This window comes from Notamacropus eugenii, chromosome 3, assembly GCF_028372415.1.
Source record: "Notamacropus eugenii isolate mMacEug1 chromosome 3, mMacEug1.pri_v2, whole genome shotgun sequence".
In the NCBI taxonomy this organism is placed as follows: Eukaryota; Metazoa; Chordata; class Mammalia; order Diprotodontia; family Macropodidae; genus Notamacropus; species Notamacropus eugenii.
Genome location: NC_092874.1, coordinates 212,043,691 through 212,063,410, shown reverse-complemented (window position 1 = coordinate 212,063,410; position 19,720 = coordinate 212,043,691). Strand labels below are relative to the sequence as shown.

At 35.5% G+C, this 19,720-nt stretch overlaps 1 protein-coding gene across 5 annotated transcripts in view; it reads right to left on the bottom strand.

Annotated features, from left to right (window-relative positions):
* The window catches only part of ABCD2 (ATP binding cassette subfamily D member 2), a 211,689-nt gene that overhangs the window by 182,328 nt on the left and 9,641 nt on the right, over positions 1–19,720 (bottom strand). For 2 of the 5 annotated variants that reach the window (XM_072654297.1, XM_072654295.1), the window contains one exon: positions 16,624–18,822. The exons of 2 other annotated variants lie outside the window; for them this stretch is intronic. In XM_072654297.1, coding sequence (XP_072510398.1) covers positions 18,786–18,822 — 37 coding nt within the window. In that variant the 3' untranslated portion in view covers positions 16,624–18,785. Of the gene's footprint in view, positions 1–16,623; positions 18,823–19,720 lie in introns of those variants that run through there. One more of the 5 variants, XM_072654300.1, reaches the window with a different exon arrangement.

The following is a 19,720-nucleotide window of genomic DNA, read 5'->3' as shown; positions in this document are numbered from 1 at the left end:
AAATTGCTCTCCAGAATGATTGGATTAGTTCATAATAGCAACAATGCATTAGTATGCCAATCTTCCACATCTTCTCCAACACTTACCATTTTCCTGTTTTTGTCATGTTGGCCAGTCTGATAGGTGTGATCTGTTTTTGTATTTGCATTTCTTTCATCATTAGTGATTTAAAGCATTTTTTCACATGACTATAGATAGCTTTAATTTCTTCCTCTGAAAACTGCCTGTTCACATCCTTTGACCATTTATCCAATGGGGAATGACTTGGATTCTTACAAATTTGACTCAGTTCTCTATATATTTTAAATGAGGCCTTTATCAAAGACACTGGTTACTAAAATTGTTTGCCAGCTTTCTAACTTCCCTTCAAATCTTGGTTGTATTGACTTTGTGTAAGAACTTGTTAATTCAATGTAATGAAAATCATTCATTTTGCATTTCATGTTGTTCTCTGTCTCTCATTTGGTCATAAATTCTTTCATTCTCAATAAATATAACAGGTAAACTTTTACTTGCTATCCTAGTTTGCTTATAGTATCAGCCTTTATATCTAAATCATGTATGCATTTTGACTTTTTTTTGGTATATGGTGTAAGATGTTGGTCTATGCCTAGTTTCCATCATACTTTTTTCCAGGTTTCCCAGCAGTTTTTGTTAAATGGCAAGTTCTTGTGCCAGAAACTGGAGTCTTTGGGTTCATCAAATAATAGATTGCTACAGTCATTGATTGTTGTCTTGTGCAGATCATTCCCCTCTATTTCTTAGCCAGGATCAAATAGTTTTGATGATTCTTGTTTTATAATATAATTTAAGATCTGGTATAGCTAGGCCACCTTCCTTTGCATTTTTCATTAACTCCCTTCATATTCTGAACCTTTTGTTCTTCTAGATGTATTATTATTTTTATGAGCTCGATAAAATAATTTTTGGTAGTTTACTTGGTATTGCACTGAATGAGTAAATTAATTTAGGTAGAATTGTTATTTTTGGCTCTTCCCAGTTTAGTGTTCAGCACCATATTGGCATCATAAAAAGAATTTGATAGGACTCGTTCTTTGCCAATTTTCATAAATAGTTTATATAGTATTGGAACTAATTGTTATTTAAATGTTTGATAGAATTCATTTGTAAATCCATGTGGCCATGGCAAGTTTTTCTAAGGGCAATAACTGATGACTCATTCAATTCCTTTTTCTGAGATGGGGTCATTTAAGCATTTTAAATCCTTTTCTGTTAATCTGGGAAATTTATATTTTTTGTAAGTACTCATCCATTTCACTAATATTATCAAATTTATTACCATGCACTTAGGGAAAATAGCTCCTAATTATTATTTTAATTCCCTCTTCATTGGTGATGAATTCACACTTTTCATTTTGATACTGGTAATCTGGATTTGTTTCTTTTTTTAAATCAAATTAACAAAAGGTTTATCTATTTTATGGGTTTTTTCATAAAACCAGCTTTTAATTTTATTTATTAGTTCAATGCTGTTCTTAATTTTCATTTTATTAATCTCTTCTTTTTCAGAATTTCTAATTCAGTATTTAATTAGATTTTTAATTTGTTCTTTTTCTAGGCTTTTTAGTTACGTGCCCAAATCACTGATCTCCTCTTTATCTTATTCATGTAAACATTTAGAGATATAAAACTTCCCCTAGGAACCAATTTTACTGCATCTCATAAGTTTTGGTATGTTGTGTCATTATTGGACTTTATAGTATCATTATTGGACAAAGTTATGCTTGTCTCTGATTTATTGCTTAGGATTAGATGCTTTAGTTTCCAATTAATTTGGAGTCTATCTTTCCATGATCCTTCATTACATGAAATTTTTACTGCATCATGATCTGGAAAAGATGTATATAATACTTCTGCCTTTCTGCATTGGACTGTGAGGTTTTTATGCCCTAATACATGGTCAATTTTTGTGGAGGTGCCATGTACCATTGAGTAAAAGATATATTCCTTTCTATCTCCATTCAATTTTCTCCAGAGTTTAACCATATCTAACTTTTCTAAAATTCTATTCATCTCCTTAACTTCTTTCTTGTTTATTTTGTGTTTAGATTTATCTAGTTCTGAGTAGGGGAGGTTGAGGTCCCCCATTAGTATACTATGCTATGCATTTCTTCCTGTGACTCCCTTAACTTCTCCTGTAAGAATTTGGATGCAATACACTTGGTGCATACATGTTTAGTATTGATATTACTTCGTTGTCTATGGTGCCTTTTAACAGGCATCTGCTAAATATCTTTTAGCAGGTATCTCTTTTAATTAGATCTATTTTTGCTTTTGCTTTGTCTGAGATCAGTTTTGCTATCCCTGTTTTTTTTCCTTCAGCTGAAGCATAACATATTCTGCTCCAGCCTTTTACCTTTACCTTGTGTGTATTTCTCTGTTTCAAATGTATTGCTTGTAAACAAAATAATGTAGAAGTATGGTTTTTAAACCACTCTACTATCCATTTCTGTTTTATGGGAGAGTTCAGGCCATTTGCATTCAGTTATGATTCCTCTCTGTGTCTTCCTCTCCATCCTATTTCTCCCCATTTATGATTTTTTTCTCCATGCTTTTTCCCTTTTCCTCCTCACAAATGTTTTGCTAACCACAGCCTTTCTCAATCTGCCCTTCCTTCTACCCATGCCCTCCCTTTTCTTTCAGCTTTCCCCTTCTACTTCCTATATGGTAAGTTAGATTTCTATAACTTACTGAGCATATTATTCCCTCTTGAGCCAAATCTATGGGAGTAAGTTTCAACAAATGCTCATCTCCCTCCTTCCTTTCCTTCTATTGTAATAGATCTTTGCACTTCTTCATGTGATGTAATTTACCCTTTTCTGCCTCCTCCTTGGTACAATCCCTTTTCACCATTTAATTAGGTTTTTTATCAATACATCAAAGTCACCTTAAACACACCCCCTCTCTTTCTATGTATATCCCTCCTAAATGTCATAATAAAGATGCAGTTCTCAAGAGTTACAAGTTTCATCTCTCTTTGTAGGCATGGAAACAGTTTATCCTTGTTAACAACATGCTGTTTTTTCTTTCATTTACCTTTTTATGCCTCCCTTGAATCTTTTATTTGAATGTCAAATTTTCCATCGAGCTTTGGTCTTTTCATCAGGAAGATTTAGAAGTTCCCTATTTCACTGAATATCTATCTCTTCTCCTGAAATCAACTTTTCTGGGTAATTGATCCTTGGTTGTAATCCAAGCTCATTTGCCTTATCACATTCTTTTTAAAAAAAATTTAAATTTTATTTCATTCTATTTTATTTTAATTATGTTTTTTGTTTTCAGTACTCTACAATCACTTCCATATATCTTAGATTTTTTTCCCCTCCCTCACCCCTCCCTCCACACTCCCTCCCTGAGATGGTGTGCCATCTTATATAGGTTATACACATATGTTCCTACTAAATACATCTTCACCTTAGTCATGGTGAATAGAACAAAATGAATGGGAGAAATCATAAAACAAAACAAAACAAAACATAATACAAAAGTAAATGGTCTGCTTCATTCTGTGATGTAATTCCATAGCTTTTTCTCTGGATGTGAAAGGCATTTTGCCTCAAAAGTCCATTGGGAATTTTTTAGGTCCTTGTTTTGTTATGAAGGACTAAGTATACCAGAAAAATTCCTCACAAACTATTGCTGTGGCTGTGTACAAGGTTCTCCTGGTTCTGCTCCTTTCAATCAGCATAAGTTCATATAAGTCTTTCCAGGCCTCCTTGAAGCTTCCTGTTCATCAACTCTTATAGCACAATAATATTCCATTACATTCATATACAACAACTTGTTCAGTCATTACTCAATTGATCAGCATCCTCTTGAATTCTACTTTTTGGACACCACAAAAGGAGCTACTATAAATAATTTTGTACATGTGGGACTCTTTCCCATTTTTATGATCTCTTTGGGATACAGTTGTAGAAGTGATTTTGCTGGGTCAAAGGGTATGCAAATTTTTGTAGCTCTTTGGGCATATGGACCGTAACATCTTCAGCCCTCTGGTGTTTTAGTGTAGAAGCTGCAAGGTCCTATATAATCTCAATTGTGGTTCCATGATATTTCAGTTTTCTTCCTGGCAACTTGCAGTATTTTCTCCTTGACCTGATAATTGTGGAAACTGGCTACAATATTTTGGGATTTTCATTTGTGAATCTCTTTCAGGAGGTGATCTGTGGATTCTTTCAATAACTATTTTACCTTCTGGTTCTAGGACACCAGGACAATTTTCCTTGAGGATTTCTTGAAAGATGCTGTCCAGGCTCTTTTTCTGATCATGGCTTCCAGTAATTCTTAAATTACCTCTGGTGGATCTATTTTACAGGTCAGTTGTTTTTCCAATGAAGTATTTTATGTTTTTTCTATTTGTCATTCTTTTGATTTAGCTTGATTGATTCTTGATGTCTCATAGAATTATTAGCTTCCACTTGCCCAGTTCTAATTTTTAAGGAATTATTTTCTTCAGTTAGCTTTTGTCCTCCATTTTCATTTGACCCATTTTCCCTTTTTTCTTTTTTTAAAAAAATTTATTTTAGACTCAAATGCTAGAATACAAATACAGAACAGAGAAAAAACCAAAAACATATTATAAACTTAAATACTGGAACTAAAATACAAAGGTAAAAGATAAAAAAGCCTGTCATGTGCATGGCAGAACATAAGAGAGGATTCAAATTGTGTAACAATAAACTTTCACTTCAAGATAGGCTGCATGAGGGGGCAGGGCCAAGATGGTGGAGCAGAAGGAAGGACTTTTAGAAGCTCTCCCCCCATAGCCCATAAAATACCTGTAAAAAAATTATTCTAAACATATTCTAGAGCAGCAGAAGCCCCAAAACACAGAGTGAAAGAGATTTCCAGCCCAAGACAGCAGGGAAGGCCAACAGGAAAGGTCTAATGCACTGGGCTCAGAGCAGACAACAGTCCAAACTTGGCCACACTGCATGGCACAGACAGGACTGGGGCAGGCTTTAGGCTGTGAAATCACCATTAGCAGCTGCAATTCCCAGATTTCACAACCCACAAAAACCAAAGATGCTTCAAACGTTAGTAAGAAAGTTCTTTCACCTGAGTGAGGGGGGAGCAAGGTCCAGCTTCAGCCCAGACCCCAGTGTGGCAGCAGCTATGGCAGCAGCAGCATCCACTTTTGGAGCCCTCAGCCTAACATTCCTGGGAGAATCAAGAAGCTGATCTGGGTCTCAGTTGTGAATGATGGTCCTGGGGTGAGGAATAGCATTGCATAGTGGAGCTGGTGGTGACTGTGGAGAGGAAATCCTACTTGCAGATCCTGGGCAGATAAGAATGATTGTGGTTGCTCACAGAACAGAGCACAGGCCAGGAGAGGAGTAAACTCCTCTCCCTTGATTGTGCCACTTTGGAGGAATTGAGAACTTATAGATACCTAAAGTATACCTTCCACTTGACAAAGGACTCAAGTCAAATAAGTGGCTAGGAAAATGCCCAAAAAGGGGGGAAAAATAAAACTATAGAAGGTTACCTTCTTGGTGAAGAAGTATTTTCTTCCATCCTTTCAGATGAGGAAGAACAAAGTATACCATCAGAGGAAGACATAAATATCAAGACTTCTACAACCAAAACCTCCAAAAAATATATGCAATGGTCTCAGGCTATGGAAGAGCTCAAAAAGAGTTTTGAAAATCAAGTAAGAGAGGTGGAGGAAAAATTGGGAAGAGAAATGAGAGCAATGAAAGAAAATCATGAAAAGTGAGTCAAGAGCTTACTAAAGGAGATCCAAAAAAATGTTGAAGAAAATGACACTTTTAAAAATAGACTAACCCAAATGGCAAAAGAGGTCCAAAAAGCCAGGGAAGAGAAGAATGGAAAAAGCAGAATTAGCCAAATGGAAAAGGAGGTTCAAAAGCTCACTGAAGAAAATAGCTCTTCAAAAATTAAAATGGAGCAGATGGAAGTCAGTGACTTTATGAGAAACCAAGAAATTACAAAACCAAACCAAAAGAATAAAAAAATAGAACACAATGTGAAATATCTCATTGGAAAAACAACTGACCTGGAAAATAGATCCAGGAGAGATAATTTAAAAATTATTGATCTACCTGAAAATCATAATCAAAAAAAGAGTCTAGACAGCATCATCCAATAAATTCTCAAGGAAAACTGCCCTGATATTCTAGACCCAGATGGTAAAATAGAAATGGAAAAAATTCACTGATCATCTCATAAAAGAGATCCCAAAAGGAAAATTCCTAGGAATATTGCAGTCAAATTCCAGAGTTCCTAGGTCAAGGAGAAAATATTATAAACAGCCAGAAAGAAACAATTCAAGTATTGTGGAAATATAATCAGGATAACACAGGATATGATATTCCAGAAGTCAAAGCAGCTAGGATTAAAACCAAGAATCACCTATTCAGCAAAACTGAGTATAATACTTCAGGGGAAGAAAGGGAATTTCAATGAAATAGAGGACTTCCAAGCATTCTTCTTGAAAAGACCAGACCTGAATAGAAAATTTGACTTTCAAATATAAGAATCAAGAGAAACATGGAAAGGTAAACAGGAAAGAGATGCTTTAAGGAACTCATTAATGTTGAACTGTTTACATTCTTACATGGAAAGATGTTATTTGTAACTCATGAGACCTTTTTTTAGTATTAGGGTAGTTACAGGATATATACGTGTGTGTGTGTATGTGTGTATGTATATATGTGTATATATGTATGTATGTATATATGTGTACATACACATATATACATATATACACACACATATATAGGTGTGTATGAATATATTATATATGTGTAGGTATGTATATGTACATGGGTGTATGTGTGTAGGCACATATATACATATGTATAGAGGGCACAGGATGAACTGTATATGAAGGGAAAATACCTAAAAAAAAATAAAATTTACTATTGAATGGAATGTACTAAGAGCAAGAGAAAGGGAGAGGTAGAATGTAGGAAATCATCTCACATAAAAGAAGCAAGAAAGAGCTTTTACATTGGAGGGGAAGAGGGGGGAGATGAAAGAAATAATTGAGCCTTACTCTTATGGAATTTGGCTTAAGGAGGGAATAACACACTCAATTGGATATGGAAATCTATTTTACCCTGCAGGAAGGCAAGGGGGAAGGAGATAAGAGAGGGAAGATAATAGAAGGGACAGCAAATTGGGGGAAAGGATAATCAGAAGCAAACACTATTGTGGGAGGACAAGTCAAGGGATAGAATGGAATACATGGAGGGTACGATAGGATAGAGGGAAATGCAGTTAGACTTTCGCAACATAACAATTTTGGAAGTGTTATAGATGGCTACACATGTATGACCCATATTGAATTGCTTGTTCTCTCAATGAGGGTTGGTGGGGAGGGAGGAAGAGAGAGAATATGGAACTCAATGCTTTTATAATGAATGTTAAAAACTGTTTTAGCATGCAACTGGAAAATACGATGTACAGGCAACGAGACATAGAACTCTCTTTTGCCCTATGGGAAAACAGAGAGGAAGGGCATGGAAGAAGTGGGGTTAATAGAAGGAAGGACAGACTGGAGGAAGGGTGGGGGTTGGGGAGACATGGGGAGAAAATTTTGAATTCAAACTGCTGTGGAAGTGAATGTAGAGAAATGAAAAAGAAAAATTAGATATTTTTAAAAACATTTTTAAAAATTCATCTTATAAGATTTAGAAAAAAAAAAGACTGGGTCCAATTAGCCCAGAAAGAACCCAAAGGGATATCTTTAGGAAAGGTAGACTGGCTTGAATTAATATCGGGGGTAGATTTGACCAGACCATAGTTACCAAAATCTAAGAGATCCTATAGTGATCACCATAAGTGGCTACTCAAGAGGGAATTGAGGTATCAGATTTATATCATAAAGGATATATATATATGTATATGTATATATATATATATACACACATATGTATATACACATACATGTATGTATGTAAGTACGTATGTATGTGTGTATTAAGGATAAAGATCCTTACTGACCAACTGAGATTTATGTCGGATGAGACTAGACCAGAAATACACTAGTATTTCAAAAGGGAAGGTAGCCAAGACAGTACAGTAATTACAAATGACAAATAATCAAACAGACAAGTCTCCCTGAGGGAAAGAAAGTGAAGGGGTATAGGGGTATAAGATAAATCGTAGTTTAGCCTTGGTATTCATGTAGAAAGAGAGGAGATCCTCCTGTTAAAACACTAACAAGACCTTACTTTTCAATTCTGAATCACAGTTGCACACTCCTCAGGATATCAGTATGGATGCCTAGCTGACTCCTCAGAGTCTGTCTATATCTAATAGACTGTTCAGGTACAAGAGACAGACAAACAGACAATATTGAAAAATACACAAAATACTAAACTGTCTTTGAAATTTTTTAGATAGGACTGCAATTTTACCAGTCAGTTGGCTTTTCTTACTCATAAATCTCCCTAGGTAAAATCTACATTGTATACACTGGAAAGTTTCTGGGCTAGAAAACTCAAGTTTTATCTGACCTAGTAGGTCCCTTCATGATCACCATGAATTGATGCAAAAATTGTTAGAGGATTCAGTGATTAGGTACTGTTGTCAATCATACAATCAACAAAACAGATACAGGGACTACAGCGTACTTTGCTCATCATGAAGGCTCCATCAAATATATACATAAAGGAGTTGGTGAATCCTGGCAATCAATTTTAAGCTACATCAGAGTGTAGCCCACAAAACTCCTGAGCAAAGCCCAAACTAAACTGAAATGTAATTGGGAAATACTTAACAAAAATAAATAAAAATATAATGAAAAATAATGTTAATTTGTGATTTAAGTTAATATGCAGCTTGCAGAGACCCATTTCAATTAGAAATTCTGTATGAGTTTTATACCAGTCAGACTATATATATAGTCAGCTATATCATATAGGTTTTGGTTACATTAATCAGATGAGTACAGTGGAATTTCAAATAGCAAATAAGAGAATGATTTACAAATCAAAGAACAGATGGCAGAAGGAGAAGATCTATATTAAGTAAAATAGGAAGTTAATCATTAAGTTAAATGACAGTAAGAACATAAAGTCAGAAGTTCTCTTATCACAGGAACAAATACAAGCCAATGACTCCATAAGGCAATAAGAAATATTAAAACAAAACATAAAAGGTATAAAGCATCTCAAAACAAAAACAACTGACCTGAGAAACAGATAGAGGAGAAAAAAATTAGGAATCATTGTTCTGAATAGTATAATCAGTAAAATGAATCTAATCAAGATATTTTAAGAAATCTTCAAAGAAAACTGCCGAGATTTATATGTTAAAACTAAGAGGGGGAAAATAGAAATATAAAGAACCTACTGGTCACCTCCAAAAAGAAACCCCAAAATGAAAGCTCCCAGGAATATCATAATCCAAATCCAGACCTTCCAGCTGAAAGCAAAATTACTCCATGTGTCTAGAAAGAAAGAATTCAAATACTGAGGAGCCAGAATCAGTATCACATATGATTTATTAGCTACTACTATAGAAAATGAAGAACTTATTAGTAATATAATATTCCAGAAGGCAGAGAATATAGGTTTATGGTCAAGAATATCTTGCCCAGAAAAACAATATAATTCTAATATATTATTGCATATTACATAATTATATACATTCATTATACATAAAAATATATAATACATATTTTTATATAATTAATATAATAATTATTAATAATTTTATAATATGATTATAAACATAATATAATTCTTCAGGGGTAAAAATAGACCTTCAATGAAATAAAGGACTTCTAAACATTCCTGATGAAAAGACCAGAGCTGCATAGAAACTTTGAAGTTCAAACACAACACTTAGAAGCATAACAAAATAAATGTTAATGAACAATGATAAAGGACTGAATATGGATAAATTGTCTATGTTTTAATACTAATATTATAAGGGGTCACAGATGTAGTCTAGTAGACAAGACCTGTAAGCAGTTCTATGATGTCCTCCTGATCTCAAGAGAAGAATGGAAAGAGAGGGAAAGAGGAATTCACGAGGAGTTTGGAGGAGGAAGAGAAAGGAAGTTTAGGGGAAATTATTTCACATAATCGGGATGATTCAAACAAGAAGGAGGGGATTAGAGGAACAGTTGACACTTCAACCTTACTCTCATCCAAAATGGTCAAAGTAAGTAAGAATACACAGACATGGAGTTGATACAGAAACACATTTTACAAGAAAATAGGAGGGAAAGGAGAGAAAGAGAGAAGGAAAATTGGAGGAAGTGTAGGTTAAGAGAGGGATTCGTCCTAAACAAAACAAACTCAAAGGATGTACAAAAAATATTTGTAGTTCTTTTTAAGGTAGCAAAGAATGGGAATCTCAGGGGGCACACATAAATTGGGGAATGGATGGACAAGTTATGGCATATAGATGTCATTATGAATTATATATAAATATTGTTATAAAAACTGATGGAGAGTATTTCTAAGAAACCTGGGAAGACTTGAACTGAAACAGAATGAAGAGAACAGAACCAGGAGGACATAATTTATACAATAATAATAAATTACTTTAAAGAATTAGGAACTTTTACTGGCATAATAACCAATCATAATTTCACAGGACTAATGACAAAACATGCCTAACCCACCTCCTGAAAGACAGGTGAAATACTCAGAGAATTTTGAAGAATGAGAAGTTTTTTTGGACATGGAATGTTGAAGTATGTTTTGATTGACTATATAAAGTTTGTAAAAAGTTCTGTTTTTCTTTTGTTCTCAAGTGGCAGGGGGTGGGAGGGAAGGGGGAAAATGTAGATTTTTGCTGATTGAAACATAAAATATAATTTCAAAAGTGAATGAATTATTAGCAATTTATTAAGCATTTACTATGTCCTAGGCACTGTGCAAATTCTGGGGACAAGCAAACAAAAGTCTCTATTCTTAGGGACCTTACATTCTAATGAGGGAAGACAACATAAAGTCAAGTCAGAAAGCACAGGATTAGTTTGCAGTGTGGTATGATTTGGAAATGATGAGGAAGTGACATAGAGGTATGGTTCCTGGTGAGTTAAGGGGAAAACTTGCCTATCAAGAGTCCAGGGTGCCAGGGACAGTTCCATGATTCATTCTGAGAGGGATGAGGATGATAGCCAGAGTGCAGGTGGTATGGTTTAGAAATGGCCCAGAAGTAGGGAATTCTGTATACCTGGTTACATACAGGTGCACTGCAGCTGGTTTCCTGGCAGGGTTCTTCAAAGGAGAGGGCCAATTTCCTCAGACAGGTTTACATTATTGGATCTATGCTGCTTCCCTCCCCTCACAATAGCTGGTCATGCCCCATGATCTCTCCCTTCCTCCCCTTCTCTCCCCCACCCCTCCCTAACATGGTGTGCAATCTTATATGGTTCCTACCCATACATTCCTACTAAATAGATTTTCACTTTAGTCATGTTGCATGGAAGAACAAAAATGAATGGGAGAAACCATGAGAAAAAACAAAACAAAAGAGAAAAACAGTCTGCTTCATTCTGCAATCCAATTCCATAGTTCTTTCTCTGGATGTGAAAGGCATTTTCCCTCAATAGCCCATTGGGAATTTTTTAAGTCCTTGCTTTGCTGTGAAGGGCTAAGTCTACCAGAAAAATTCCTCACAAACTATGGTTGTAACTGTGTACAAAGTTCTCCTGGTTCTGCTCCTTTCACTCATCATCAGTTCATACAGATCCTTCCAGGCCTCTCAGAAGTCTTCCTGTTCATCACTTATTATAGTACAATAGTATTCCATTACATTCATATATCACCACTTGTTCAGTCATTCCCCAATTGATGGGCATCCCCTTGATTTCCAGTTCGTGGCCACCATAAAGAGAGCTGCTATAAATATTTTTGCACATGTGGGACCCTTTCCCATTTTTATGATCTCTTTGGGATACAGTCATAGAAGTGATATTACTGGGTCAAAGGGTATGCACATTCTTGTAGTTCTTTGGACATAGTTCCAAATTGCTTTCCAGAATGGTTGGATCAGTTCACAGCTCCACCAACAACGAATTAGTGTTCCAACTCTCCCACATCTTCTCCAACATTTTCTTTCTGTTTTGTCACGTTAGCCAATCTGTAGCTATGATGTGGTACCTCAGAGTTGTTTTGATTTATATCTTTCTAATCAATAGTGATTTAGAGCATTTTTTCATATAACTATAGATAGTTTTAATTTCTTCCTCTGAAAACTGCCTGTTCATATCCTTTGACCATTTATCAATTAGGGTATGACTTGTATTCTCATAGATTTGACTCAGTTTTCTATGTATTTTGGAAATAAGGCCTTTGTCACAGACACTAGTTTCAAAAATTCTTTCCCAGTTTTCTGCTTCCCTCCTAATCTTGGTTGCATTTCTCATAAGGGGTTTTGAGCGTGTTAAAACTTTGAGAGCATAAAACTTCATATTAATAAAGGTGCTATCTATTGCCAGTCTGTAGGGATACTAGTAAAACCAGGACATGTAGCACTGGGGCAATAAGGGCTTATCAGTCATAACCAATACTGGATGTAAGAGGCTGCTGGACACTGGCTGCTGGGTTACTATGATACCAGGGATCCCTAATGGGTTCATTGGTATACCTCAACTTGCACAAGACTTTGGAGAAGACTCCTGAGGGAAGGAGCAACATGAGTTTTTGGATGCTTGCAAGGGTGCTTATAGAAATCTCTATTGCCAATTATTGTGAGTAAGGCCAAATGGAAACCTTGGGAGTTCCTTAGTAATAATACTAGGTCACATGAAGTAAAAAAGTGATCATGGGATGGAGATGAAGGAAGTCAGAATACTTTGCTAAACTGGCTCTCTTTACAATAATCCTGTGTGGCTGGTAAGGAATGTGGCTGACATCTGGCAGATAACAGGGAAGGACAAGGAGCTGGACAAAGTAGTTATGCCAATTGTCAAAGCTGTTCATGACCTCATTGATGTAGTGGAGTAGCCCAGGTCTACAACAAATGGTAGGGTGTGGTTGAACTAATTTATTTCTGTGACTGGCTAGTCAGGAGCACTTTCTTTCACATGGGAGAGTCCAGTATATCTTTACTATCCTCTCCAAGGCTACCTGAATTCTCTTCTACTGGTGAAGACATCTCAAAGTGTTCCCACAACCTGATTAGATAAGGTTGACTGGGTCAGATGAAACCACAGTGTTGGAAGCCATAGATCAAATAGTGGTCCATATGAGATATCAGGGTTGGGTGATCTAATCCAAGAAAATCATAAGTTTAACCTTCTTCATCAAATTTTGGGGAACACAATGATAGAGACAACCCAAATGATTTTGGATGGAATCCAGACCATGTGATTCACTTATGCAGTTGAAAAATGAAAACCAAAGGCTTATTTGGACTCCTTGCCTTTTGGAAAACCCACATTCCCACCTGGTTATCCTGATGTACCTGATTTACCAAGTTACTTACATCTGTCCATTTCAAATAGAACTCAGTATAACCCTGGAAGACCCAAGTCAGGCTATTTAGCAGTTTCAACCATTTTGTCCTTATGATTCATGGGGACCATGTGTTTGAGAGATCTCTGTCTGTAAATATCAGGCTGAGTCAAATGTAAGCACCTAAAACTGGTCATGACAAATCATTTTAAAGTTTCAGAAGCTTCTGGCTTCTTGAACTGGTCAGTCACCATTTCACTTTTGAAAAGTCATTAGTACTGAACATATGATGCAGCATCATGCCATCCTCTTCCTCTAGAGTTAACTATAGTTAGGAGATGCAAAATGTTTCTTCTCACAAGGTGAATAAGACTCAAGAGGCCTCTTATAAAAACAGAAACAGTACATTTGAAATCCCACTTGTCTGAGTGCTTTGAGTGCCCTTCATTAGTAGTTTGTAATTCTGTCAAAGGCTGTATGCTCTGGGACAGAGCCTTTTCTATTTGCTAGAACGACCCTTACCTTCAAGGACCTGCTTCATAAGGAATGTCATTTTTCCTATATGCTGGCACCTCCATCTGCTACAAGGGGCATATTCAAATAGACTTTGGTGACCATATCGTGAGAGATGAAGGTTACAGCAATTCCTCCTCAAGAGCTGGGCTGAGTCACATGACTGGCACATAAGAGAGACTTGAGGGACAGAGTGAATAAGATCTTTACACTGATTCCTGGGTGGTGGGGCCATGGTTCTGAGTAGTATGGGACCTGTAAAGAACTGGACAGAGACTCGCTCCTTTACGGTGGGAACTAACAGAAATTGTTCTGTTGAATCCCATCACAAAAAATTTTTTTGTGAAGTACACGGTACCCATATATGTTCCCTTTAAAACTAAACAATCTGGTTGATGATGTTCCAAGAATGTCAGAGGTTGAAAAGTGGATCCATTTTCAGCCTTGATATGGAAGCCATGATGCCATGATAAGATGGTCATGGGATAAAATGATTCTCTAAGGACAAGGTAGCTACTTTGCCTAGTTGGGTTACTTATGCCACTCAAAATATTTATCTACTCTTGGTTGTCCTGCCTTGAGCTAGCAAATTGGTTCCCCAATCACAAGGTAAGAGGTTCACCTCTACTCAACAATAGTATTACATCCCTACAAGGGTAAGGTGCCTTTCCTTCAAAAAGTCCTATCTTTAACAAAAGAAGATCCCTTAGCTAACTCTGTGGCAATCCTCAGTTCCATGGGTAAAGGATGAGACTCTTTTCTAGCCCTAGTTAAAGAGGGTAGTCCCCAAAAGATGCTTCATCTACGGAACTGGGCATTGCCACAGTCAGCTAGTGGATCTTTTTTTTCTAGGCAAATACACATTCACATTAATTATATAGAGAAAGTTTCAGCTTCCCCTATATAAATAGAAGGCAAGGCATGTCCCAATAATACTATTCCTTGGTTACCCAAGCCCTTTCTGAGTTTTTCAAGCCTTCTTTGAAAAAAGATTTATTAGGTGAGGAGGCCCTGAACCTAGGTAAAGTAGGGTATAAGGAGCCACCTGAGAGAGAACAGTTACCTTAAGGCTTGGGAAATTTAGAAAATAGAAATGAGATGGGATGCATCAGTAGCACAATTTCTGTTGGTTCCCACTCCAGAGGAGAGGGTTTCTGTCCAGTCCTATTTTCTCCAGGTCCCAGACTACTCAGAACCATGACCCCACTACCCAGGAATCAGTGTAAAGATCTTATTCACTCTGTCCCTCAAGTCTCTCTTATATGCCAGCCACGTGACTCTTAGCCCAACCCTTGAGAAGGAATTTCTAGAACTCTCGTCTCTCAGGATATCACCTGATTAATGGCCACCAAAGTTCATTTCTTTGCCATATGGGCTGACTTGTCTCATTTCTGCAGGAACAGTATGTATTTCTTGGCTCCAAAAATATCTAGAGAAAACACAGTTCAAAAGATAACTGAAGGCAGGTTTTTCTCTAGGTACACACAAGGAGATCTTACAAGAAAGTTAATTTTTTAAGTGCTATATGAAGAGGAGGATAGAAACAGTGCTGATTTTAGAATCCCTAAACCAGTGCCAAGAAGGGTTTTTTCATTTCTTCCCTTGCTTATGTATAACTCTGAACCAAGAATCTTAATCTGTTCTCTTCAACTTCTGGGTAAGACTTCAGTCTGTCTGAAGTCCTTAAGGTAAAGAATAAATCAAAAGAAGCTGCTTCACTTCTACTCAACACTAGTAGAACAAGCTTAGAACATGCTTAAGATTGTGATCACTTTCCCAAAGGCACTGAAATGTTATCTTACTTGACTTGCTTGAGTGTATCTAGAGTGCTCAGCTACATCTCTATGGTCAGGTCAGAAGTGTACATAGGCTGTCCTTTGTGACATCCTAAACATAACTAAAGCTGGTGTTCTGAAATTGGTCTGACTAAAGGTCATTTCCATTAGTTTAGGTTCAATATTAGAATGAAATGCAACACTTGGAGGTCATTCAACAGTTAACAAAAGGATTTATACTCGAATATAGCAGCAAGAGGATATGCATCTAGGACAAGAATTGAATTGAGAGCTGAATAGGGCTGATAAGTGTGCTGGGCCTGGAGTCACGAAGATCTGAGTTCAAATCTTGTCATAGCTAGGTATTTACTAGCTATGTCACCCTGGGAAATTCACTTAACCCCTTTGCCTCAGTTTCCCCATCTCTAAAATGGGGATAATAGTACCTACCTCCCAGGGTTGTTGTGAGGACCAAATGAGGTAATAATTGTAAATCAGTTAGCAGTGTCTGACACATAGTAAGCACTATATAAATGTTACCTATTATTATTCTTCAGCAGAGCTAAGCTCACCTGCCTGAGTTATTCATTATAGCCCACCAACCAAACCTTAAAGCCAAGACAAAGCCCTCATAACTGTTTTTCTCAAGTGACCAAGAAGTGACATTAACCTTGTAAGGCATTTATTGCACTGAGTCAATCAAATCCAAAGTATAGTCTCAATACTTTAAAGGAGAAACTAATCCAACTTCCCTGGGGAAAGGAGGTTTTATAATTCCCACCATAGATAGTAGTCTATGTAAAACAGTTTCTCTTTTAATGAGATTGTTTTTTCCATACAGCTGAAAACCCTGAAATATGCTCTATTTATTTTTGGACTGACAATATGACACAGATCCTATGAAAATAATTACATTATTCAAGTTAATGAAAAACCAAGTTTGTTTATTTAAAAATAATAATAATGAATTTGCATTAACAAATGCAGAATACCTTCCAAATTCAGTTGTTGACTAAAAGGGGAAGTGAAAAGACACTCATAGGAAGATGAGACAAGTTATAAAAATACAGCCATTTCTCCATGCAACAAACCCCACAAATCATTTTGGAAAATGTGAAAAATGGTTTAAAAGAATAATGCAAAAGGATTTATACATTGCATAAAAAAACATTAAAGAAATTAAATTAGTTGACATTGAGTTTTATAAGTTCCTAGTGTAATATATAATCACCAATTCAAAAGAACCCCAAAAAGTCATCTTTTCTCCATCTTTCTTTATCTAGGGGAGCTGCAAATAAAAGATTCAGGGAGGTAAACTTGTACTTTTAAAAATCTTAAAGAGATTGGTTCTAAAACTTTTTTTTTAATTCTAATACTTCTTTGGTAATATATCTCAGCAATCCCATTTCCTTTTTAATAAGCACTGTTATTGGTGCAATTTAGTCATGATGTTTATTTTCAAAATCAGAATATGTTAAAGGTCAGCACTATTCATATATATTAAACTCTAAATAATAATCTGATTTCTAAACTTCCCTAAATTGATGAAATTAACAACTTCCCTAAATTAATACAATTTTCTAATGGGATAAACACTGATTATATGCTGATATATTCAAAGCCTCTAAAGTTACCCACCATCTAATTACTCACAAATATCTGAAGTTTCTTTTTTTTTTTGCTATTTTAGTGGATGTAGAAATAAAATTAACTGTTAGGACCACTTGGGTATAATCATCCTTCTTAAGTGTATATATGAGAAGTTTCTAAGTCTTTTTAATGGTTAGAAAAAGGGGCTTTTTTTTCTAAAATATGTCAAAGTAAATATAAACATTTCTTATTTTCCATTCTTTTTCATAATTTTTGGATATCCTTAATTGATTAATGTAAATAAAAGGGCTTTAAACACTTGGATTAATTCAACATTTCATCATGTGGAGCAAATTAAATTTTATAATTGCTTCTAACCACATAAACATCAACTGGCTTGCTATTAAACAAAGTCCTGTCATCACTGGAGAAAAGTTTCAAATACAAACTTGCTTACATGAAGCAAAATAGTCATTTGGTCACCACATAAACCTTTGAACACTATCATTATCTGGCCAATGAAATGTCTTGTTCAGGAAAAGATAAAATGTTACAAAATTAATAATCATATAAAAACCCAATTCACAAAGGAGCTTGGGCAAGGATGGCATAGGAAGGTTAAGCCTATAGATAATATAAGGCAATATGAAGTAACGAAACTCAAAAAGTTTTTGAGGAACTGTGACTGTAAATAAGCATATGAAAAACATTATGTTCCAGAAAATGGATTTAGATTTCAATGAATCAGCAATACTCCAACCAGCAAACAAATAGCATGGAACTAGTAAGTATTTTACAAAGTCATGCCTCTGGAAGATTCTTTTCCATACATAGAATGTATAATGTCTGTTGTCTGCTAGCAAATACTTATGAACATAAGTGAATTTCCAAACTAAAAATAAGGAGACAGCTGTAAGTACAACAAATTGCACCCAGTTTCTCCATGCTGAATGAAGAAAAGTTTTAATTTTTGCAGGAGACAGCAGGTGAGGGAAGGAAAAAAAAAGAGCAAAAGCAAAAAAGTAGAATAGCTGAGGAAAATTCATACAGGCTTCATGGTTACTCTTATCACCAACAACGATGCCACCATTTAAAACTACAAAAGCAATAAATATAACTACTAAAACGATATAGGGCCATGTTAAAACAACAAATACACTCAAGTTCCTAAAGGACATGGCATAATCAAAAAGAAAGCACAGTATCTTCTTACATGCTGAAAGTGGTCCTTTGATGGATGGAAGTTTATCTTCCTTCTTCTGTAGTTCAATCATCCAAGCCTCCGTTAACTTTTGCGAAATAATATTTCCTGCACAGAACACAGTCCAAACAATATTTGTCTGGCGAAACATGAAGCCACAAAATCCAAGCAGAGCTGAAGTTTTATGATTACCATAAAGGCACATCAAATAGGCAGAAAGAATGAAAAACATTGATCCTGCTTCTGTATAATAGAGGAAGTTAAAAAAATAGAGTATAGGAAAAACTGCCATTGTTAAAGCAGACAAAATTCTCTGGATACTTGAGACAGCCTGAAGGGTAAAAAAATATAGTTAGTGTTTTATACGTTGTAGGTATGAAATAAATGTCTATTTTTGAATTAATGATAAATATGGCATGTATAGGGTAATGAAAAGGTCTCTATATGGTTCTTTAAAAAAAAAAAAAACTGATGTTTTTGAACACTAAACTTCAGACTTAAAAAACCCTGCAATATGTACCTGGCATTTAAAACTCTTCTTAACCTGCCCTCTAACCTACCTTTTCAGCCTTCCACATGAACTTTAGAATATAGGTATACTAAACTTTCTGCTATTTCTCATACAAACACTTCCCCCATGCCTTTGAATAAACGTTTGTCTCTTTACATGGAATGCACTCCCTCCTGAATTCAAGTAAAATGTCTTCTACATCCTGATCCCACAAGATGTCAATGTTGACTCCCACGTCCACCCCAAATTATGTCACATTTATTTTGTATATACTTATGTTTTACTCAATTGAACATAAGTTTCTTTGTAGGAATAGACTGCTTAATGTTTGTCTTTGAATCATCAGAATCTATGTCTGATTTTAGAACTCAATGTAAACAAAAAATAGCAAACTAGTTTTATAATCATTTGCACTTTAAATTATGGGTCTTTTACATGCTGAAAATGTTTGATTCATGTTTCTCTTATTAGGAGTAACTCTTTGTTTTGAAATCATAGTATGATAAGAATTTAAAATTACCACAACTACTTAAAAGTGCTTTTGAGTTCTCAAGGTTATTACACTTTTTCATAATGAAGTACATGTTACCATTCTATTCCAAGTAACAATAATTTGTAAAAGTAAATTGTATTAGAGATTTCAACAACTATTTAGGAAACATCTATCATGTACCTTTCTATATCATGATAGTCCTTGAGGGAAACTAAAAAGATTTCT